At 49.1% G+C, this 23,354-nt stretch overlaps 1 protein-coding gene across 3 annotated transcripts in view; it reads right to left on the minus strand.

Moving 5' to 3' along the window:
• Nucleotides 1-3,731, minus strand: part of E2F3 (E2F transcription factor 3) — a 46,943-nt gene extending 43,212 nt beyond the window's left edge. For 2 of the 3 annotated variants that reach the window (XM_075417080.1, XM_075417079.1), the window contains exon 1: nt 3,398-3,731. In XM_075417080.1, the coding sequence (XP_075273195.1) occupies nt 3,398-3,706 (309 nt within the window). In that variant the 5' untranslated portion in view covers nt 3,707-3,731. Of the gene's footprint in view, nt 1-2,794; nt 3,012-3,397 lie in introns of those variants that run through there. The other variant, XM_075417081.1, reaches the window with a different exon arrangement.
• Between the last annotated feature and the right edge of the window lie 19,623 nt (nt 3,732-23,354).

Consider the following 23,354-nt stretch of genomic DNA (forward strand, 5'->3'; position numbering starts at 1 on the left):
CCCTTTTAAAAAGGACTTAACATGTGGGTGGTGTCTCCATTTAAGCATTTTCTCATGGCTAAGAAAATGGCCCTCTTCTTAAAGGGCTTATCATTATAACCCAAAGACAGCAAGAAATTCTCCACTGTTTGGATTGGAAACATTCCGAGCAGCTCGCTTTTGCAGCAGCCCCATTTTTAAGCACCAGGCTTTGCAAATGGTAGTGACTTTCCCACACCGAGCGCGAAGCCAACGCCAGCGAGAACGCTTTCAGGGCACCTCGTCAAACACCGATTTCTCCCACGTTTTCACCGGGAGCCAAGTCAAGTCGCAAGCTCGCTGCCACCAAAATGCAACGGGGGCACTACCCCTGCACCTTCTCCCCAGCCACCACCTCCCCTCCATGGTCCCCGGCACTCACCACACCTCCCATGAGCTGGGTCAACCTGCCCACCCAGCAGAAAACCTTCATTTATTTATTTATTTTGGCCAGGGTTCATCTTCCATCCCGGGAAGGCTGCGATTCCGGCAGGGAAGCCGGGAAGCGGCACCGGCCCCCGGCACGGCGCAGGGGAGGACGCGGGGGACAGGACCCCTGCCCCTCGCAGCCAGCAGCGCCGGCCCCATCTCTGGAGGCTCGGGCTTTCCCCAGGAGCTCAAGGCGATGGTCGCTTCGCAGGGGTTAATTCTTCGTTACCGCTTGTGTTTAAGCCACGGCAGGTGGTTCAGATCTGCCCAGCAACACTTTCCATTAACTCCACCGGAATCATGAAGAAGCTCCTCAGGTTGAAAGGGCGGCCAGCCTGGGCCACTGCCTCACCGGGGGGGGGACAAAGCCCGGTTAGCAACCCTGGGCCGCAGGACCCACCACGACGGGGCGAGGAGCAGGAGTTGGACAGTCCGGAGACACCTGTGCAGGAGACGGAGGACTGCGCAGCCTCGTCTCTCCGCGGCCGGAGCTGCCTGTTGTTACGGACTGGGCCACCTTTCAAGACTTCTCCAGCACGGTTACACTTACCACAGATAAAGTCACTAATGAATTCCCAGGGGGGAAGCAGCTTACTTTGCCAAAAAAAACCCAACTTTTTCTTTTGCTGGTACGGTCGAGCACCTCCCGGAACAGCCTAAACTGCCGTACCGACTCTTTCCCACTGATACCATATTTATATTTGGAAGCGACGGGTGGGCTGCCAGCGCAGCGACATCTGCAAAGACAGAGTATTCTCAGAACCCCAACCAGCGCAGGTGTGCTGGCCAAAGTTTAGGCTTATCCCGACAGCCTTTCGCATAGCGGGGCCCTCCTCTCAGCTGGGGGTCCCAGTCTCCACGCACTACTTGCGACTCAGCTGATCAAGGGCTAAATTGATATTGGTGCCGCTCGCCCGAGCTCGCCGCCCCAACCACGCAGCGTTTTCTCGCTCCTCTTTCAGGCTGCGATACCAGTTTCTCAAAAAACGCTTCAGCTAGGAGCCAACCAGAAATTTTGGGGGAAACGAGGTGGGAGCCGGAGAGCTGCCGACGGGCTGGGTGGCCCCCGCGCCGAGCTGCCCGCGGGGCTGGGACACAGCAGGGCACCGGGGTGCTGCAGCCGGACCCCCCCGAAGGACGGGGCCGCGGCAGCCCAGCGCGGCTCCCCGAGGGGCTCCCGGGGCAGAGTGGGATGCGCAGCCCCTCTCCTGATCGCCCTGGGTGGGTGCCAGCCCGCATCTACGGACACCACCGGCCTCACCGCTCTCTTCCTCCCTCACCCGGCATCTCTCACCAAAATAAACATGGGGGTTGAGGGTATGCAACAAACTCACAACTCGCGTGGGGACCTTTTTTGGCAGGCAGAGCCCAAAATTGCCTTCCTGCTCCCAAACCGTTAAGGGGGGAAGGAGCCTTCCTTAGGTGCTTACGGCCAGGAGTTCCTCCCTTTAGAGAGGCGAATGTTATAACCAGAAAAACAAACAAAAAAAAAAGTGGTAAATCCATGTTTGAAGGTCTTGCAGCACCCATTAAGGAGAAATTTTAGGGGTCCTCCATGACACCAACATCCCTCCCACCAAGCCACAAAAGCCTGTAGAGTTACTCTCCCAGAATCACCCCGTGACATACGCTCCTCTTTGTGTTTGCTTAACGCCACCTTCTAGGAACGGAGCCTTCGCGTTAGGGACAGCCAAATATTTACAAAGCAGCTTGGACCAGCCAGCCTGACACCGCTCACCGCCGGGAGACGCCGAAGACCAGGGGCACTGAAAAATCGATTATCTTTTATAGCGAAGGTTCTTATTATATTAAAAAAAAAAAAAAAAGCTTCGGATGGGATCTGACGAGCCTTGAAACTCCTGCTGCCACCTTGGCACCCGACACCTGCGAAAACCCCGGGCAGGGTGGGCAGCTCCTGCCGGCTCCCCGACTCTCCACCGCTTCCCCAGCCACCCCTCGCAAGAAGTATTTCAGAATTACAGCAGCATCCCCATCGCCTGGGCCAGCACCCACTGGGTGCTGGGTGGGGGTCGCGGAGGCCGGGGGGGGGGGGGGGGGGGGCGGCTCACCTGCGGGCAGGTGAGCCGCCCCCCCCCCCCCCGGCCTCCGCGACCCCCGCCCCGTGGGGACACCCCGCACCCCCCAAGTCGACGGGGCCCAAGCACGCACCCGAAAACAGCCAGGACAAAGGAAACCCCACGAGTGGGGTGAGGAATTTTTTTTTTGGGGGGGGGTTGCGGTAATTTTAAAGGGGGGAAGGAGGAAATCTTAAAAGGGGGAGGGGGGACGTGGGGAGGGGGGAGGTGGGGGGGGGTGGGTGCGCGCCGCAGCCCCGGGAGTCACTGACCTGCTGCAGGGGCATTTCGGCGAGCGGCGGGGGCCCGGCGGTCGGGCTGTCCCAGGCCAAAGGGAGGAGGAGGAGGAGGAGGAGGAGGAGGAAGCGGCGTCCCCCTCCCCGCCCGCCCCGGCTCCCAGTCACAGCCGCGGCCTCCGCGCACGTGTGCCAGACGTCACCGGCGGCTCCGGGGCCGGAGCGGAGACACCGGCGGGGCCCGGACCCCCCGCCCCGGGGGCAGCGGGGCCCTTCCCCGCCAGCCGCTTTCCTCGCCCTTCGCACCCGAGCGGCGGGACTGGGCGGGGGGATCGTCACACGCGGGGCCCCTCCCCCCCCCAACCTTTTTTTTATTATGATTATTATTATATTTTTTTCTTCCTTTTAAATAAGACCCGGCGGGGGGGGGGGGGGGGGGGGGGGGGGGTGGAGAGCGGGTGGGAAGGGGGCAGGAAAGTTTATTGCAACAAAGCGCTGCCTCCCGCCTTTCCTCGCCCCTCTCTCCCCGGGCCCGGACGCTGGCGGGGAGAGGCCCTGCCCGGCGCCGATCCCCGCCCCCCCCCCCGTCCCCGTTCCCCCCCAACCCTCCCGCGGGGCCGGGGGAAAACCAAAAATTACCGGGGGGCGGCCTCCGCCTCCGAGAGCGGGCTGCAGCAGCGCCGTCCTGCCGGCGGGTCCGTGCGGGGTGCAGCACGGCGAGCTGCCGGCCGGCTGGCCCCCCTCCGCCGCCGGGGCAAAGGCACCGGCAGCCGGGGAAGCGGCGGCGGCGGAGACCAGGCAGGGCGGCCCCGCCGGGCCGGTGCTGCGGATCTGGATGAAGGCGCCGGCGGCAAAGCGGGCCGGGAAGCCGGCGGGGGCTGCTCTGGAGTCGGCGGACGGTGCGGGCGGCGGCGCAGCCGGGGCGGGCGGCTGGAGTCCCCTTCTCATCCTTCCCTCCGGGTCTGTCCCCGCAGCCGCGTCTCCTCCTCCTCCTCCCCCCGTCCCTCCCTCCCCCCCCACCCCCCCCACCTCCCCCCCCCCGGGCCTTCCCAGCTCCTTTCCTCCTTGATGCCGAGGCCCCCGCGCAAAATACTGGGGGCCGCGGGTGCCGGGGGGGCCCCGGCTGCAGGATGCGGGGCGCCGGGGGGGGGACGGAGGCGGCGGGGCGGGCAGATGCGGCGGATGGAGCGGGGCCGCTCCCGCTGTGTGGGGCCGGCTGGAAAATGGCTCCAGGAAGCGGCGGCTGCTGACAATGAATGAAGGGAAAGGAGACGGGTTACGCGCCAAGGGCCTCCCGCGAAACTCGGATTTCCCGCCCTCTTTTCAAACGAAATTTGCATGTCCCCGCCCACGGGGCGCGCCCCGCCCGCCTCGCCGCCCCATTGGCCCCCGCCGCCCTCCCCGCCGTCCAACGGCGCGCCGCCTCCCCGCCCCTCTCCCTCCTCACTGGCCCGCCGCCGCCGCCGCCGCCCGGCGAGGCCGCGATTTGCATGCCGCCCGCCGATTGGCTGCGGGGGCGAGGCTGGGGGATTCCCCCTCCGAGGAGCCGGGATCCCGGTTCGCCGGCTCCCCTGACAGTGACAGCTGCGGCGGCGCCTGCCGCAACGTGCCCGCCGGAGGGGCCACCCCGGCGCGCGGCAGGCCCCGCCCCGCCCCGCCCCGCCCCCTCGGCGCGACCGGCCAGGGCCCGCCGGGCTCCCCCCGGGGCGGAGGTCGCGGGTTCGCGGCCCGGGAAAGGCGCAGCCCCAGCGAGAGCGGTCCGGGAGCCCTTCGAGGCGTCCCGGCGCGGGGTTTCACGCCTTCCCGCGTCCCTCCTGCGAGACCCCTAAGAAATAAAGCGGTGGGGCTGTGCCCACCAGCACCGCCCGCTTTCTGCGCAGCGGCGGCGTCACTTACTGAACGCCCCCCAAACTTAAATGCCCCCTCAACTTACCCCCCCCGCCCCGCCTTGCCCCAAGGGGGAATTTCTGCTCCCTCTGGCGCTGCCGAGGCCTGGGTGAAGCTACTGTGCGCAGTGCTGGACACTGCGTGGTCGGGAGGATGCAGCCCCGAGAGAACCCAGAGGACAAACCAAAACAGTAAAGCACGGTCAGAAACACATGTCCTGCCACGAAGGTTGGCTTTTGTCTCGTCGGGGCGAAAAGCAGGGAAGAGAATCATAGAATCACAGAATCATAGGTTGGGAAAGACCTCTAAGATCATCAAGTCCAACCATCCACCCAACACCACCATGCCTGCTAAACCATGTCCTGAAGTGCCACATCTACACGTTTTCTAAATGCCTCCAGGGATGGGGACCGAGCAGTGGGTGATCTGATAGGCAGCAGGTCACACAGAGATCGCTCTTCCTCTGCAGGGAAGGTAACTCACTTTTTTAGCTATGCCAGATTTCATCTAGAGAATTGGATGTCGAAGTGAGAAAACCCTGCAGCTGCCCACCCAGGGCTACTGGAGGGTTTTCAGCAGTCAGTGAAGACTTCTTTTAGGGGTGACGCAAGTTCGGGCTGGGCACCCAGGACCCTTCCAAGCCTAAAAGCCTTTCCAAGTCTTCATGATGGTCCAGCCCAGGCAGGAGCAGGGCTCGGCTGAAAACTTTCATGTTCATCTGCAGAACCTTAGCACTGTTTAGAATGTTATCTAAATCTGCAGTTCTGCTACTGTGGACGGCTCTTCAGGAGTCAGCCAGCAATGTCCGCCTTTGTGCCCACGCACGGTGTGACGCAGCTGAGAGCTGTGCTCAGCGTGCCTCGGCCACGGCAGCTACAGCAGCACCTTGCTGGCCCCACGAGGCGTATCCGCATCGGAGCAGGGGAGAAACACCAGTCTCTCCCTGCTGCAGAGCTCAGTCTTACTCCGGAGCGTCTTTTATGGTTTTTCCTCTGCCATGGTCTCTGCCACCATCACCACCCATCGTGCGAGGGCATCCTACGCCAGGACTCGCTGCCTCTTGGCAGGAGAAGGTTGCTGGGGGACATCTGAGGGCCAAAGCTGGGCAGAAGGTGAGGTGCAAGGACAGCAGGTGAAGGGGGGAGGAGGGGGGAAAGTCCAGATATAGAGAAATATGTGGGCAGGCAGTAAGCTTGCTTATAGTTCAGAATAAGAATTTTTTTTTGATGTATGGAAATTGTAACGCTACATTGCTTTTGCATATGCTAGAGGAAAGGGAATGGAAATAGCAGGAAAGAATGGCAGCTGTCAGCAGCTGTGAAAGGAGTAAAGTGGACTCTTCAGGAAAGAGAGAAGAGGAAAAAAGGCATCTAGGAAACAAGGTGGACAGAGACAACAGTATGTAAAAAAAGAGAAAACAGGGAAAAAGGGAAATAATCAAGGATCCTGCAAGACGAAGAGAAGAAACATGGGCCATGCCATTACATCATAAAGAAGGAAAAGCGATAAAGAAAGAAACAGTACAAGCATAACAAAGTGATAACTGCAAAAATAGAGTGTCCTTAGAGCAGACCTTTAAAGTGAAAGAACAGAGCAAGACAAAAGTATAAAAATAGCCACGTAGGTATAGTAGGAAAAACCAGGGTCCCAGGAGCAGAAGCAAAACGCAGTCAGAGGGAGCAAAGGAGGCAGTGCACAGGCTATGACACGCCACGCTTCAGAATTCACTTTCATGTCTCCGTTTCTTCATTATCAAAGTTTCTAGCAGCTCATCAGTCTATAAAAGGGGTAAGTCAAGAAGCTGAAATAAAGGTAAACTATTAACACTTAAATCCGATACTGTTTCTTTCTGTGTTGTTTTTTGTTTAAATTATGAAGGAAAAGAGTCTGGCTTAATGCATAAGAAAGGTTAACAGTTCGCAAGAAACAGGCAAAACCCTGCTATACTCAGAAGGACAGATCAGGGCACTTCAACTGGACTGCAATAAATCCAGAAAGACAACATCTATTTTTACATAAGAAAAAGAATCAGAAACAAATAGCCCAGCAGGAGCAGAAGCTCTGCCAGTGAGCAATTCAATTCTCTGTTACCCAGCTGCAAAAGGCTAGTCCCAAAATAGTCCCAGCCGAATGGGATGCCCAGGAGACGGGGCCTGAATCATCCGGATGGGAAGGTCGCATGTTCCCGTGTTCTAGAATTGGAGTTGTGCTGTGACTGTGGCAGGGCCGGTGGGGAAACTTGAACAACAGCATGGGGTTCATCTGAGGAGCAACTTTGCTGTCCATAAACTGGCTTGTGCAGAAAACACTGCAGGAGAAGAGGTGCGTTTTCTTTTCTTTAAACACAGTTCTGTGGCACATGTTTCAGTTTGCAGCAGGACCTGTTAAACGTGTAATTCACCTGCTAGGGCTAATGGAAGGAACCTAAAGAAAGTGGAAAGCAAAACCTACGTAAGGAGTGTACAGAGAGCTACATAAAGGAAGCTAACTGCAGGCCCGAGAACCGCTGTTGGTCTATAAAAAACAAATTGCTGCCTACTGAGAAGTCAGCATCCAGGTATCTACTGCAGAGAAAATACCCTGCAGAACTCAAAGGCCTAGGAGATACCATAATTAAGACTGGTGTGCAGCTATGATTTATCTTTCCTTGTGAGTATGGTACTATGATACTGTCTTTATCTGTATGATGATACGAAATTTTACCCACACAGCGTCATTTAGGGAAAAGGCTCCGTTCGTCCTGAAAATGGATGGACCTGTGTAATGAGGACTGGTTTCGCTGGGATTCTGACTGTTGTTGCAGGTAGTGGAAGCAACATGAGATTAAGCTTTGCCCCAATGCTAGAATCGTTAAAAGCTGCCCCAGAGATCCGGCTTCTAATGTAGGTTCTCCTGTGAAGAAGATTCTGGACAATGTAGAAATGCAGATTGCAAAAAAGTTCCTGAATTAAAAAAGGTTTGAATAGTAATAGTAAGTAAATGTATAGCCCTGCATATGGAAGAATTATGAGGACAGAAAATACTGAGTAGCTACTTACTGCATGAGACCTGCCCATCCTTCATACTGAATGAAGAGTTATGCAGAAGTAATGTTCACGTAATGAAAGACTGCATCATTATGCACACTTGCAAGGGGCTGAACTGAATTGTACAAAACCCCACTTCCCTAATTATTAACCTTTAAGAACTCAATTTCTTAAATTTCAGAGCTTGACTTCACAAGTAGGCAAGGAAAACTCGAGAAGGCAGGGAGGGGATTACGTGCTCGTGATCACACACCTGGAACACAGCTTGCATGAGAGCAAATGGACATCTGGAGTGAGTACTGAGAGTGGTGGGATACACGCTTCCTGCTGTTGTTGAAAGTGTGACATCCCATCATCCAGGTCATTAAAGAAGATGCTGAACATTGTCAGCCCCAGTATTGACCCCTACCAGATGCCACTAATGATTGCCCTCCAGCTGGATTTTGTGCTGTTGATGAGAACCCTTCGGGCCTCACAGTTCAGCCAGCTTTCAGTCCACTTCACTGTCCACTCACAGAGCCCGCACTTCACACATTTGTCTATGAGGATGTTACAGCAGACATTGCCAAAAGCCTTGTTGAAGTCAAGATAAACATCATCCACTGCTCTCCTCTCATCCACTGAACCAGCCAGTCTCACTCTAGCAGGCTATCTGCTTGGTCAAGCATATTGTTCTCTTTATAAATCCAAGACGACTACTCCCAGTCATCTTCCTATACTTCACGTGCTTGGAAATGGTTACCTGGATAATTTGTTCCATCACCTTCTTAGGGATTGAGGTGAGGCTGACAGGTCTGTAGTTCTTCAATCCTCCTTCTTGCCCTTCTTGAAGACAAGTTGACATTTGCTTTCATAGAATCAGAGAATGGTTCGGGTTGGAAGGGACCTTAAAGATCATCTGGTTCCAACCCCCCTGCCATGAGCAGGGACATCTTCCACCAGACCAGGTTGCTCAGAGCTCCGTCCAACCTGACCTTGGACACTGCCAGGGAGGGGGCAGCCACAGCTTCTCTGGGCAACCTGTTCCAGTGTTTCACCACCCTCATGGTGAAGAATTGCTTCCTCATATCTAATCTAAATCTGCCCTCTTTTAGTTTAGAGCCATTCCTCCTTGTCCTATCACTACACATCCTTGTGAAAAGTCCCTCTCCATCCTTCCTGTAGGCCACTTCAGGTACTGGAAGGCTGCTCTAAGGTCACCCCAGAGCCTTCTCTTCTCCAGGCTGAACAGCCCCCAACTCTCTTAGCCTTTCCTCATAGGAGAGGTGTTCCAGCCCTCTGATCATCTTCGTGGCCCTCCTCTGGACCCGCTCCAACACATCCATGTCCTTCTTATGTTGGGGGCTCCAGAGCTGGACGCAGGACTCCAGGTGGGTGTCTCACCAGAGTGGAGTAAAGGGGCAGAATCCCCTCCCTCGACCTGCTGGCCACGCTTCTCTTGACGCAGCCCAGGATACAGGTGGCTTTCTGGGCTGCAAGCGCACATTGCTGGCTCATGTTGAGCTTCTCATCCACCAGTACCCCCAAGTCCTTTTCCTCAGGGCTGCTCTCGAGCCACTCTCTGCCCAGCCTGTACTTGTGTTTGGGATTGCCCATGTACATTGTCATGTATCTATGTTAAAAACCCCTCCTGTATGTATCTCTAAACTTGTTAATGTCTTCCGTTTCTATACTTCACTACCTACATACATTGGTAAACACATAATTTTGATTTTTGGCAAAATATACTTATGAAAATACAGCAATAATCATGCATGCATTATAAATTCTGTATGTCAGCATAGTTCTGCTTTAGGGAGGATTTTAGTGAGGAACGTCAAGTCTGACTATCTGCTTGAGGAGACAGAAGGGTGCTACGCCCCTATCATGGAAAGACAGAAATGTACTTGACCTTACGTGGGCTAGTTATCACAAGGTGGCTTAAAGTGTCTGTGCTTTTCAGGATTAGGGGATTGGCTACTCGCTGGACTGTGGGCCCTTCTGTTGCAACTTTCTGCCTTTCCTTTTGTGGGGTTACATTGCACCTCAGACTTCTTACCCACTGAGAACACAGCCCAGTGCAAGGGATTTCACTAGGAGGGAGAAGAGACGTGAGATCTCTTCCCCTATGGCCAGTTCCAACCCCTTTTGTCAATTCAGCCCAACTTCACATGAAGAGTTAATGTCCGTAGTAGGCTCCTGCGCTGTGTCCTCACACAGCAATCCACTGAAACCTTGCTCGTCTTGATCAAGTGCTGTTTAAAACACAAAGCAACATGAAATAAAGCTGCTTTCAAGGCATCTAACCCTCTTAAGTCTACTACTCAGACCGCCAATCTTTAAGTTCTTTCAGCCTTTGTATAACTGAACCGACTGCCTTCCAAAAGACCAAACGATCCCCTTGTAATAATCCAGCCCAAACAACTGTTTGTGAAGAGACTCTGCATCCAAAGAGGATTGCTTTGCCTCCACTCTGTCTGCTGGAGAATGCAGAAATCTGTGGGACAGTGAAGAGCCTCAACCTCGGAGGCTCTTCATTTCAGAAGCACTGGCTTCAGAAGGTTGCTAAGATCAGGTGTATAATATTGATAATATATGTTTTGTTCATTTTTGTGTGAATACACACCTTTATCTTCAAGGCTTTCTTTTTAAAGAGCAAGTTATTTAGGGACTTTTTGGGTGGGAGCCAGTTCCAGGGCATTCTGATACGAATCTGTTTCAATTTCATCTTCTGTAGTTTTCTCCAGTTTTCTTCCCTGGAGCAAGGGCTGCAGTCCAGGTCTCTGGATCGATCACTTGAAATCACCCACTGAGGAGGTGCTCTGACAGTGGCCTGGCTGGCAGTGGAACGGCTCCATTGGAGGGTGGCCACAGCCCGCACACTCTCCTAGGACAGAGATGTATGTTCAAACCTATTTTCCAAAGCAGACAGGTGACAAATTTGAACCCAGGCCTCCAGTATCATCACAAATGTTCTGGTTGCTGTGAGTAAACAAGGAGACAAAATCTCAACTTCTGCTTAGGAAGTAATTTGCTGTGGAAGCACTGGAGTAAGGACCCCTCTGAAACCTCCTCCTCATTTCGGTGTTTTTTTGAGGGTGGAAGGCCAGTTCTTCACCTTGGGTGCCTGTTTCTCTGTGTGCAGTGAAGAAGAAGAGCTTGGGTAGGTGCCGTTGGTTTCCCTTAGTGGAGCAGGAACGGCTGCTGAGCACACAGCTGCATGGTGGGAGCCCGGGCTGGGGATGAGGTTAGGTGGGCAGCAGGCAGTGAGGAAGGGCATTGATGGCTGAGTGCTGGGGGACTGTTTTCTTCCCTGGGTCAGGGCCTACAAAACAGGCACCATGGTGCTGAGCTTCCATCCGCTCCATCAATCCAGCTCGAAGTTACCTCCTATTAGAGGAGACTGGAGCAGGACTGCTTTATTAGGGTGCTGCCTCTTCTGTAGCGAGATTTTCATCTCTGTGTACACAAGGTCTCCTTTATCCTTCTTGAACTAGTGGGCTTGTTGCAGGAAAGTTATACTAGTGGAATATCGTAATTCAAGGCAGGTTTGTTAGGTTGCTTTTCCACATTCATCCAGATCAGATAAATTGCGTGCTGTATTTACTTTTTTGAATGCTTGCCTAAAGAATCTATGCACTGAAGCTGTTTCTTATAATGTGCTGACTTTTGGAACCGACTCTTTATTTACAGGCTTTGGCAAAATGGTTAGATTTATTATTTATTAACCAGAAAACCAACAGTCCTTGCTTCTAGAAAGGTACAGACTTGCACAGAATATACTGTGCTACCAAAATTACAAGTTTCCTTCTGGACTTTTAAATAATTCCTGTTATCTGTGGTTTGATGGGTATAGTCACTACCATTTTTGGAGATGAAAATCCCTTTCTCCCTTCTCTTTCACTTCCAAACTTCCCTAACATTTCACTAACTCTTAGTGGATCAATAATTTTTGTAAAGTTAGCTTTGAGATCATAGTTTTTTTCCCGTGACTTGTGAAGAGGCATTTCTTTACTGTGCTTTTTAATTTTTTCTGAACTAAATCCACTTTTCACATCACAGTGGGTTTCCATAAGTAGAGTTATATTCATCCTTATTTTCCTCTGTAGTACGCCTGGATAGAACATCACTTATCATTTTTATTTGGTTTGAATTGTTTTCTCAATACAGCTTTTGCAGGAATATGGCCTTACTTCTCCAATACCTGGCAGCTTGTCCAAAATCTCCTACTTCATCACCACAGGAGTGTAACTGCGAGACATGCATTTCGGAGGCATCAGAAGTATTTACAGCAAATAATAATACTTTCAAATAATGTTTGAACATTATTTCAGCATATAAAGGGTTCAGAAATCCATTCTTTTTAGACTACAGTGGAAACCAAGTTAGCAAAGAGCCCAAGGTTTCTAGTCAGAACTACCCCTGTGGGACTGTTTTCTCCCTACCCTACATGATACTAATGAAGACGGTTGGGGAATTTCTGTTTTCTGACTTCTGGCCTTCTCTTTTGTCCAGAGCTGTTCACACTAGGCACCTCTTGGAGTCACAGGAACATAGGGTACCAGAAGAGCGACCCAATATCATCTATAGCTGATTCTGGCTTGAGCACTGACCCTAAGAGCAGAGGCTTACGTGTGCATGTGCAGCTGCATGTGCAACTTCAGCAGGCATAAGCTGTCACTGCCACCAGAAGAAGCAGTCCTGCCTTTCACTTATCATTTATTCCTGTTCTTGTGCTACCCCTCCCTTTGCTTGTGGCTGGGGAACCGATCAGAGTTAGAGCCAACTACTATTTGGGCTGGGTTAGTCTTAGCTTGTATCAGTTCCTGATCTGTTTCACTGCAGGGCTGCAAAGAGTTTTTTTGTGCCAGCAGAAAGGAGGGGACAACGTGGAGGCAGGGATGATCCAGGTACCTGGAAAAAAGGGAGCTGAGACACCACCAGCTCAGAGTTCATGCAACTCCAGCCTTTTTCTTGATTGTGCTTTGCAGGAGTTCGGTAAATAATGTCAGTTGAATTTTGGCTGTTTTGCCATGTTTCAGTTATTCCTCATCCATCTCTGCATAAGAATTGATCTACACTGCTTCCTGCTCCTCTGGGCTTTTCTTACCACTCCTGCTTTCCAAGGTGGGACCCTGGGAGCACTGACTTCAGTGAAAACGTGGCGCTATATATATATATATATATATATATATATCTATATATATATCTATATATATATATATATCTCTGTCTCAGTTGCCTACACCCCAGGCAGGACAGCGGAGTCTGGTGGTCAAAGAGAAAATTGCAGCCAAGGAGCTCTCACCTTCACGGTCAAAGAGAAAATTGCAGCCAAGGAGCTCTCACCTTCACGGTCAAAGAGAAAATTGCAGCAAGGAGCTCTCACCTTCCACTGGTGAGATCGTCAGCAAGCAGCCTTGGCCTTACAGCTTCTGCTCCATCCGCACAGCAGCCCCAGACAGGCTTCCTCTTGGCTGAACCACAGCTGGACAAACTGCTTCACACCACGCGTTCCTAACAGCAGTCTCTGCGTTGCGTTGACTGTATCACAGAATCACCGAATCACAGAATGGTTGGGGTTGGAAGGGACCTCTGTGGGTCACCTAGTCCAACCCCCCTGCTGAAGCAGGGTCACCCAGAGCAGGCGATCTGTAGCAGGGATCTTAACAGGGCTGATGCTTTCTCTCGTTGCTGTGGCTCTGGGCTGTGTTTGGTTTGTTGGAGTGCTGCTGCAGATCCAAGTTTCCTCAGACCTGGCAGTAAAACCTGATATAGTAGAGGCCAGCTGGCACTGTCCCGCTCTCCAGAATCCTCTGCATAAAATACGTGTACGGGTGATACCATCTGCCCCCAAAATCTAGGGAAGAACCAGCTGCAGACGCAGCTGGGACGAACAGCTGCAGGAGTAGCTGTTGATCAGCCTCTCAGTCTCAGTTTTTAAGCACGCCTATCCTTGGCAAGGTCCCTTTTGCCTGTTTTTCTTATTATTTGCTCAGGCTGGCCTTTCTCAGAACCTCCTCCCACCACACCGCACCATTTCCTGCCACTTCATTGCAGTTGACTTTGCTTTGATCTCACCAGTCTTTGTCTCTTCAAAACAAAAATAACCTCTTTATAACTGAGTATCGTTGCACTCCGTGGTCACCATTGCAAGGACGAGGATTACAAATACCAGAATAGTCAGCTGTTGAGGTTGCGAGTGGTAGTGGCGAAATGGGAGGAACTCCGAGTAATATCACAAAGATGAGCAAATCTTTCGCCCTTCCTCTGGAGAACTTCCAAATGCAAAAGCTGGGGTGCTACAATGTGGCTGTCAAACTCTTAGAAAGCGATGAAGCTTGTGGAATGGGCAGTTGTGAGATAAGACACTGTGTATGCCATGTACATCGTTCTGTACTTCTGGAAGAGAATAGTGTCTGTTGTGATGCAGTCCTTGCCCACGAGGAAAATCTCTTGTCAGCTTTCCTGCTCCCTAGGTGTCCCCAGGTTTGAGCACAATCTGGTCATGCATAAAGATTTTAGGATTTGATTGTCAAAATGATCAGTCCTGTTATGGACCTTTCACATAAACAAAGAGATTCAAGTCCCTGAAAATCCTTGTTAGCCAGACATCAGTATTCTGAAATTAAAGAGAGGAGCTATTGAAAGAAACACGTACTTGCAAAGGATATTATTATTTCTTCAAGGTGAACAGAAGGGAAATGTTTCTCTGATTCTAGTTCTTTGTGTGTGTAAAATACCTTTCTTATTATAATCAGAACAAAGATAATTCATGCCTCAGATTTAAATTCTAAACTTAGCAGAATAGAAAATAGAGGCTTGTGCTGTGTTTTTCATAAATAATTTAGCGTTTGAATTTCAGAAAATGTTTGATGCAAGTTGAGTTAGCTGTGCGGGGGTATAAATATATTCTTGTTTTGGTCCTCAATTCACTTTTATGTCTGACTCATCTGGGAAGATCGTGTCTTTCTGGGAATGAGATGGCAGCAAACCAGCTGGGAAACAGCATATTTCTTCAGATCTCACATTCATCTGATTTTGCAGTGTGCCATTTCTAAGCTTGTGAGACAGATGGGAAACCTTGGGAGCCTGGAAACTTTGGAGACTGTTGTACTGAGATTAGTGAGATCTTCATGAACTACTCAACAAATTCATCAATGTTGTATCAAACGTTCTGTCTCTTTGCATTCCAGGAAACACCATGAGTAACTCCACAATCTCTCAGAGATAGGAGAAATCTCATTTTTGAGGTAAAGACAACAGGATAATTGCATACTCCTGATTTTCCCAACGGGGTAGCACTACTGAAATAAATACACAAAAAGCCTAAGGAGCATTATAAAATGCGCTGCCTGAAGATTGTTGTGTTGATCTAAGGACTGACAGAAGCCTCTGAATGGGTGCCATGCTGCGGTACGAAGAGCCAAGCATCGTGTGCATGTACTTGACAGGTTCACGTGCTGCTGATGGGGGATACTGGCGTCCACTCAGCAGAGAGCTGTAGAAGCAGAGAAGGCTGCCATGACATGTGGTGGCTATGCAGGTTGGTCTCCTGCTTGAAGCTGAACTATTGCCTGACTAGATCAAGCCAGATGTGACCTTGAAATGGAAGTGTCACGACAGACAGCAGAACGATCCTCTGATTACCAGCACCCCTATAACAAACAATAGATTCTGTTTTTCTTCCAGAGGCACTGGTCATAACCTTACCCATACACACTTCCTCAGTTGACTGCCAACTCTCTGTTCTCTTCCCATTTATAAAAGCCCTTCTCACCTACCATGAAGCCGCCAAGCAAAATAACAACAAACAAAAAGATACATATCCAGGTCTTCTCAACTGTTGCTCAGAATCCTTTTCCACCCACTGCCGGTTTACATTTTTAAATCATTGTGTAGTACTTAGGGAAGCAAGGATTGCTGCTGAGAAAATACTTACAAACCTAATAATTTAATGCAGTCAAGCTTTCTTAATAGCTAGGTTTCCTTGGTGGTACCTATTTAGGCTGACTGCGATTTAAGGTCAAAAAAATTGGCTGTGCTAGTACAAGTATGAGGTCAATGAGTAATTCGGTGAATACTGATTTCGCAGGAATGCCAGCAGAGTATGTTAATAAAGTCAACACAGCTTGCTTCTGCCTGCCGCTGAGGTTCCTTGCCTAAAGCAGGGCTATCTGTTTAAAGAGCATCTTCTTGTGCTCATTGAAATTATAACAGCAACAGAAAACTGTTATTGCACCTGCTCACTCCTAGGCATCTGAAGACAGTCTCTGACAATGTTAAAATGAAGTTACCCTTCATACAGAATTAACTGGTTATGTTGAACCAATGTACAAGCATTAACGGTTTAAATTGGAATGTAAATGAAAGGAGCAACAGAAGTTACCCTGCTGTTAACAGGCAGGGAGTGGGGTGCAGGCTGAGGAACAACAATCATTCTCTGCTTCTGAGTTTCAATATTTCCGCAGATTTTGTTTCAGGAAGACCCGTTTAGGTTCAGATGATGCGTATCTTGAGATCTTTTGGCACCAGGTGTGCAATGTTGTGTTGTCTTCGTCATCATCATCATCATAATCTTCTTTTTTCCCTTTCCCTTTCCCTTTCCCTTCACCTTTTCCCTTTCCTTTTCTCTTTTTTTCCCTTTCCCTTTGCCTTGGTGGTGGCTGGAGATGGGTCAAAAGAAGGTGGGATGAGGTTTGTGGGTGGGTTGATTCAGTGCTCTGCACTCATAAACTGTTCTGTTGAGTAATTCTTTCCCCTGATTTTTCTCTAACTTAGAGCTTTGCTGAGGAAGAGCTTAATTTTTGTGTGCTACTGAATCATGTGCACCTTAATTCCTCTAGGCCTGAATTTAAAAGATGACATAATTTGTGCCTTTTTCTGTAATAAAGAGAGAAATAAACAAAGAAACCTAGAAGCAAAATTCTCACGTGAGGTTATCTGTCCAGACCCTTATGTGTTAGTAAGAAATTAAAGAGCATCGGGGAACACGGATTTATTTTTTTGTAAAACTCTGCAATTATTAGAACAGTTGCTGGAAAGTTTTTTGTCCAGACTAGCCACCATTCTCCCAGAATGGTTCTGGGGGCAGTTCAGAAGTCGCTATGGGCCCAGGACCATTCCTGGTGAACTACGTGGATGTGGCCACCCTGTTTTGGAGGATATTATATTATTTCTCTGATATATCTTACTAGTTCACCTAATGACTTGTGTTTTATTAGAATACTAAACTACAGTTCCTGGAAAGAAATTAAAACTTAGTTTCTATATCAAAAGGGATGGAATATTCCCCACTTTTTAAAAAATTTATCCATCTTGATCATTTGAGCTTATGGTCTGTTTCGAAGTACACGGCTCCAATTTCCAGTCACCGATTGTTATTTTAATGTTTTTCCGTTAGCCTACAGTCGTTCAGTACTTCCTTCTTCAGAGAATGCTTATACACTGTAATCAAACCTGATTTTTATAACAGATTGCAATTTTCAGGTCTCTGATTATACAGCATTTTCTACAGGTCTGTGATAAATATTGCTGCTTTCTTCTGTATCAACACCCATTTTCAAAATCCTTTTCGATAAGGATAGCTAATGCAGTTAGGCAGACTTCTAGTGTAGTCCTAGTTCTCAGCTCCCTCCTTCCTACCGTTTCTCTCTGCGTTCTTTTCCAAGCCATGCCAATCCTCAGCATTGCACTTGGAGACTCTGTTCAGCTACCGGCGCCTGCAACTCCTCCCAGCGTCACTGCTGTCCAGCCTGCAGCCTCCCGTGCTGTGGGCAGAGCCTCCGCTTCTCGTGCAGTTGCATATTTGGCTACGACTTATTTGAAAATGTCCATGCCATCCCAAAATGACTCAGAACGCTTTGTACAAGTGCCCTGTCTGTGCATGTAACTAATCAGGCCAATTTGTGTTGTCCACAAATGTAATGGGAAGTTATATTTACAATCTTATAACAATATTACTATCTTCATTTAATAATAACCACAAATATAGTAAAGATGTTGGGCTAACAAGGCCCTGCAGAAGTATCTTTCTGCCAACAGCAATTCATTGACCTTTATTTCCCACTTTAAAAAATTTATTTAATTTTCATTATACATTGGGTTGCTATCTCTTCATCCATTTCCATTTAGGAAACATTTCTTTGAATACTGTCTACTTTGTTGTTAATAAGGGATTTTTTCTTAAAAAAAATAGTCCAACATAACTTTAAGGAGTTGCTACAAATCAGACGCTTAGCGACAACATTCAGGCTTCAGCATCATATTCTTTGGGACAGATTTCTGTGACCATAGAATGGTTTCTCAGGACTAGAAAAGCCTTGGTAAGGGAACGTCTTGAGCCAGTTTCACTGCAAACCACAAGGAGACAACATCAAAATGGAGATATCTGGCAATGAAAATAGTACTTGAAAGAGCAGATAGTATTGTGGAGAAGCTTTTGCCTGACCAATTCTGTATTCTCACCAAAGTCTTTTATAAAGTATCCATCTAATTCTAAAAAATGATGTATTAGAGAGGAAAAAAGCAATTTAACTCAAGCAGCAGTTGATGAATGTGACCGGTTGTAAATCAGGAGTAAAGTCTGATTGTAAGTCTGGAGTAAAGTAGAAGTTAAAACTTTTACCCTCATCTGTTCTGATATATCAAACAGAGAGCAGAGTCCTCTATGAAGTTCAAGGTTCTCAAGTTTCCTTAGGCCAAAGACATACACATGGTTTATAGAATCAAAATAAACAATTAGGACAGCTTTTAGAAAACGGCTAATCCATTTCTATTTGCTATTAGCTCAGCTGGTCAATTATTTGCTTCTCAGCATGCCTGCTATCCATCTAGAAGTTTCTACTGTTATACTGCTGACCAAGTATATCCTACAACGTTCACTTCTAACGATTTACAACAGACTTTCCTCTTTACAATTTAGCTGTTAAATAGGCTCTTGAAATATTTGCTTGGAGCAATAAGTAAAAAGTATTTTCCAGTATGTAGTTTCTTGCTTTTCCTGTTCACAGTTTTCAATTCAGAAGTGAACTTCAAATGCTTAAAGACATTCGCTTTTACTTTTCAGCACTAAATAACTTACGCCACCTCCTAAGTTACAGAACTTTGCACTGTATAAAATGTGAGCCAAACACAATCTTTAAGTATAGTCACATACTTAGGAAATAATTGCTGGCGTTTCCTTATAACCATGAAGCAGTAGCTGCGCTTTTCTTATGCTCAGCCCTCTCAGGCTGAGGAACCCCAAGGAACAGGGTGATTTTTGGATCCACAACTTGTTCAGAATCCTTAGTGAACTGGAATAACTTTACATTACAACGAATCTTTTCATCATTTTGTGGTTTTCATTTTCTTGTTTTCTTTCCATTAGGTCCCTTGGGAATATTAGCATTATCTGTATGCTTTGCACTCTTTGCCATATAGAAAAATGAAGATAGATCCTATATCTGCAGGGATCTCAAAGCAAAAACTTTGGACTTTGTGACAGAATTTTTTTGTTTCATGATTCCAGCATGTCTGAGAAACCAAAGGAACAGTCTGAGCAAGCAGTCAACTCTTAACTGTCTGCACACCCAGCCTGAGTTGAATTAAGCTGAGAGGCAATTTGGAACGGGAGTTGCAACATCAGGTCACGTTTTACCATCCTGTACAGCACAGGCTAGTTTGAGCCTTCCACAAGTCTAATGTAAAACTCTGGGAAACAGTTACCAACCTGCCCTTCCACTCCCATGCCCAGAAAAACCTTGCAGCAGGAAAAATTCCCATGCTATGCAGAGCTGTGGTTTGCCAGTGCAGAGGGGATAAATAGCCTTGCTTTGCCCTCCCTCCCCCAGTGTCAAATCTACAGTGGAAAAGCTGGCAAATCCAACAGCAAGGGGAAGCACGGACACTCAGAGTTAATATACTTTCAGCAGTATTAAAACTCCATTGCACCTTCTTGTTGTTGAGGAGTTACTGGAGACAGTCCAGCGGAGGCCTACGAGGATGATGAGGAGACTGGAGCATCTCTCCTACAAGGAGAGGCTGAGGGACCTGGGCTTGTTTAGCCTGGAGAAGAGAAGGCTGTGAAGGGACCTTATAAATGCCTACAAATGTCTTAAGGGTGGGTGTCAGGAGGATGAGGCCAAGCTCTTTTCAGTGGTGCCCAGCGACAGCACAAGGGGCAATGGGCACAAAGTGAAGCACAGGAAGTTCCAGCTGAACACGAGGAAGAACTTCTTCCCTCTGAGGGTGACGGAGCACTGGAACAGGCTGCCCAGGGAGGTTGTGGAGTCTCCTTCTCTGGAGATATTCAAGACCCTCCTGGACAAGGTCCTGTGCAGGGTGCTCTGAGTGACCCTGCTTCGGCAGGGGGGTTGGACTTGATGACCCACAGAGGTCCTTTCCAACCCCGACCATTCTGTGGTTATGTGATTCTGTGATTCTGTGATTCTGTTTCCTTCTGCACATCCCAGAAGTCAGAGTGCCTGATGGGAGAGTCAGGCCACGACAGCACAGTCACCGAGTACACTCCTCTGCAGTGGCTGAGGAGAGGCCTTTGCCCCTGCACAGCGAGGTTTGGGATGGAGTCCTGAGTACTGCTCTTTTTCAGATCCTGTCCCACCATCTCTTCATTTCACTGGTCCCACAGCCTGGGTGCGGAGAAGATGCTTCCCCTTGGTAGACACAGCGGAACAGCAGAGCTTGAACCACTCTTTGTCTTTTTCAAGACAAACAGCACTTGGATGCATCCCTCCGTTTACATGGCAGACATAAGCTACAGTCCTCTAAGGTTTGAATTTAAACCAAAATCATTGCACTTCTTGGTTTCAAGACATCAGGGAGCTCTCCTAAAAATCTCAGGCCAGGCCCCTACAGTCACTAGCAGCCTTTGAAGAAAACCCACATAGCTAGGATATATGTTGCCCACAGCGGCATTCAGCAGGGAGCTAGCACAGCAGTCTGTAAGACGTATCTGCAGCCTAGCTAGAGAAGATAAACTCAGGCTGGATCAGGAGCCTAAAGGCTTTCTTACAGGGATAAGCAGCAGACTTCAATGGGAACTACAGGAGTTCAATAACTATGTAATGGCGATCACCCTTATTGTAAACCTTGGCTATGCACGGGATGAGAAAGGAGATCCTCCATTAACTGTACAGGAGGCTGTCACTACAGCAGATCCGTATCATACCCTGTCAAGTAGAATGCAATTTGTCAGTTCCTGTGTAGCAAATTATGATGATATCCATTTTAAAACATGTTTGCAAGCAGTCAGCTGGCAAGTGCATTCTACACTGGCCCATCTGTTACCACAGTAATTGGGTCATCCACTTCAGAAGGAGCTGTTTTGCCCATGTAGTGACAGACACGATGACCTCATAAGAACAAAACCTATATCAGACCAGGGATTCTAACAGTGGGACAGAGGAAAGAAAATATTCCTATGGAATCAGCTGGAACTGCAAGACCCCCATCAGGCATGGCATGTGTTCAGCTGAGGCTCTGGAGCACGTCTAACTGCACCTCAGAAATGGTGCTGAAGGAAAACAAGGAAAAAGGTTCTGAAAGTTATCATGACAGAGAAGACCGCAGCCTACCTAATGAGAGGGTTGCCAGGACTAGCTGTCTTCCTGTCCAGTGCCACAGATCACTCTTCTGCTCACACCAAGTGCTGCCCAACCCATGTGAAAAAATGATACTGGGCAGGCACAGGTGTATTTTAAATTTTTGGGCTGGCCATTTTTATCCAGAGTTTCCTTTTCAAGAAGAGTTAATAACAAAGCTGATTTCTGATTTCAAGATAATCATGATTTTGGTTACAAAAATTACAAAGTTATAACAATTGTTTTACCTGTTCACGGGAGGAGAATCAGGCTTCCTGTATATTAAGTATTCCTTTTCTCTTTTCTCTTTGTCTCTCAGGGCAATTATCTGTTAGAATAACTTTGCTAGGATTCTAACTCTTCTCTATCACATAACCACAGAATCACAGAATGGTAGGGGTTGGAAGGGACCTCTGGGGATCATCTAGTCCAACCCCCCTGCCAAAGCAGGGTCACCTACAGCAGGCTGCATAGGACCTTGTCCAGGAGGGTCTTGAATATCTCCAGAGAAGGAGACTTCACAACTCCTCTGGGCAGCCTGTGCCAGTGTTCTGTTACCCTCAGAGGGAAGAAGTTCTTCCTCATGTTCACATGGAACTGCCTCTGCTTCAGTTTGTGCCCGTTGCCCCTTGTCCTGTCGCTGGGCACCACTGAAAAGAGTCTGGCCTCATCCTCCTGACACACACCTTTCAGATATTTATAAGCATTTATAAGGTCCCCTCTCAGCCTTATCTTCTCCAGGCTAAACAAGCCCAGCTCCCTCAGCCTTTCCTCATAGGAGAGATGCTCCAGTCCCCTCACCATCTTCGTAGCCCTCTGCTGGACTCTCTCCAGTAGCTCCTCATCTTTCTTGAATTGGGGAGCCCAGAACTGGACACAGTACTCCAGACGGGGCCTCACTAGGGCAGAGTAGAGGGGGAGGAGAACCTCCTTTGACCTGCTGGCCACACTCTTCTTAATGCACCACAGGATGCCATTGGCGTTCTTGGCAGCCAGGGCACACTGCTGGCTCATGGTTAACCTGTCGTCCACCAGGACACCCAGGTCCCTCTCCACAGAGCTGCTCTCCAGCAGGCCAGACCCTATTCTGCACCGGTGCATGGGGTTGTTCCTCCCCAGATGCAGAACCCTGCACTTGCCCTTGTTGAACTTCATCAGGTTCCTCTCTGCCCAACTCTCCAGCCTGTCCAGGTCTCGCTGGATGGCAGCACAGCCTTCTGGTGTATCCCCCACTCCTCCTAGTTTTGCGTCATCAGCAAACTTGCTGAGGGTACGTTCTAACTCTTCATCCAGGTTGTTGATGAAGAAGTTAAACAAGACTGGGCCAAGCACTGACCCCTGAGGGACACCACTAGTTACCGGCCTCCAACTAGACTCAGCGCTGCTGATGACAACCCTCTGAGCTCTGCCATTCAGCCAGTTCTCAATCCACCTCAATGACGACTCATCCAGCCCACACTTCCTGAGCTTCCCTAGGAGGATGTTATGGGAGACACTGTCGAAAGCCTTGCTGAAGTCGAGGTAGACAACATCCACGGCTCTCCCCTCATCTACCCAGCCAGTCATGCCATCATAGAAAGCTATCAGATTGGTCAGGCATGATTTCCCCTTAGTGAATCCATGCTGACTACTCCTGATAACCTTCTTTTCCTCCACTTGCTTGATGATGACCTCCAGAATGAGTTGCTCCATCATCTTTCCCGGTATGGAGGTAAGGCTGACCGGCCTGTAGTTTCCTGGTTCCTCGTTCTTGCCCTTTTTGAAGACTGGACTGACACTGGCTTTTCTCCAGTCCTCGGGCACCTCTCCTGTCCTCCAGGACCTTGCTCTATCCCTAGCAATTTTAAAAGCTAGAGTATCTGCCTTTCTTATAGTTAGGCTCCAGTCTGAAGAAGAAATAATTGTTACAAAAAGGCTTATGGTACCTAATCAGAGAAGACTTTTTTTTCAGTCTTTAACCTCTGAACCTTTTGATTTTCTCTTCTGAGACAAGCACCCTTATTACATGTACAGAATGAGTTTCTGAGAGTTCAGGTGTCTGTGATGCTCTGGCCACCTCTGCAGTATAAAGTCAGGTAAGAGCTTTTTGTAGTGAAACTCAACAGCTTCTCATTGACATAG

The sequence above is a fragment of the Opisthocomus hoazin genome, chromosome 3, assembly GCF_030867145.1.
Source record: "Opisthocomus hoazin isolate bOpiHoa1 chromosome 3, bOpiHoa1.hap1, whole genome shotgun sequence".
Lineage (NCBI taxonomy): Eukaryota > Metazoa > Chordata > Aves > Opisthocomiformes > Opisthocomidae > Opisthocomus > Opisthocomus hoazin.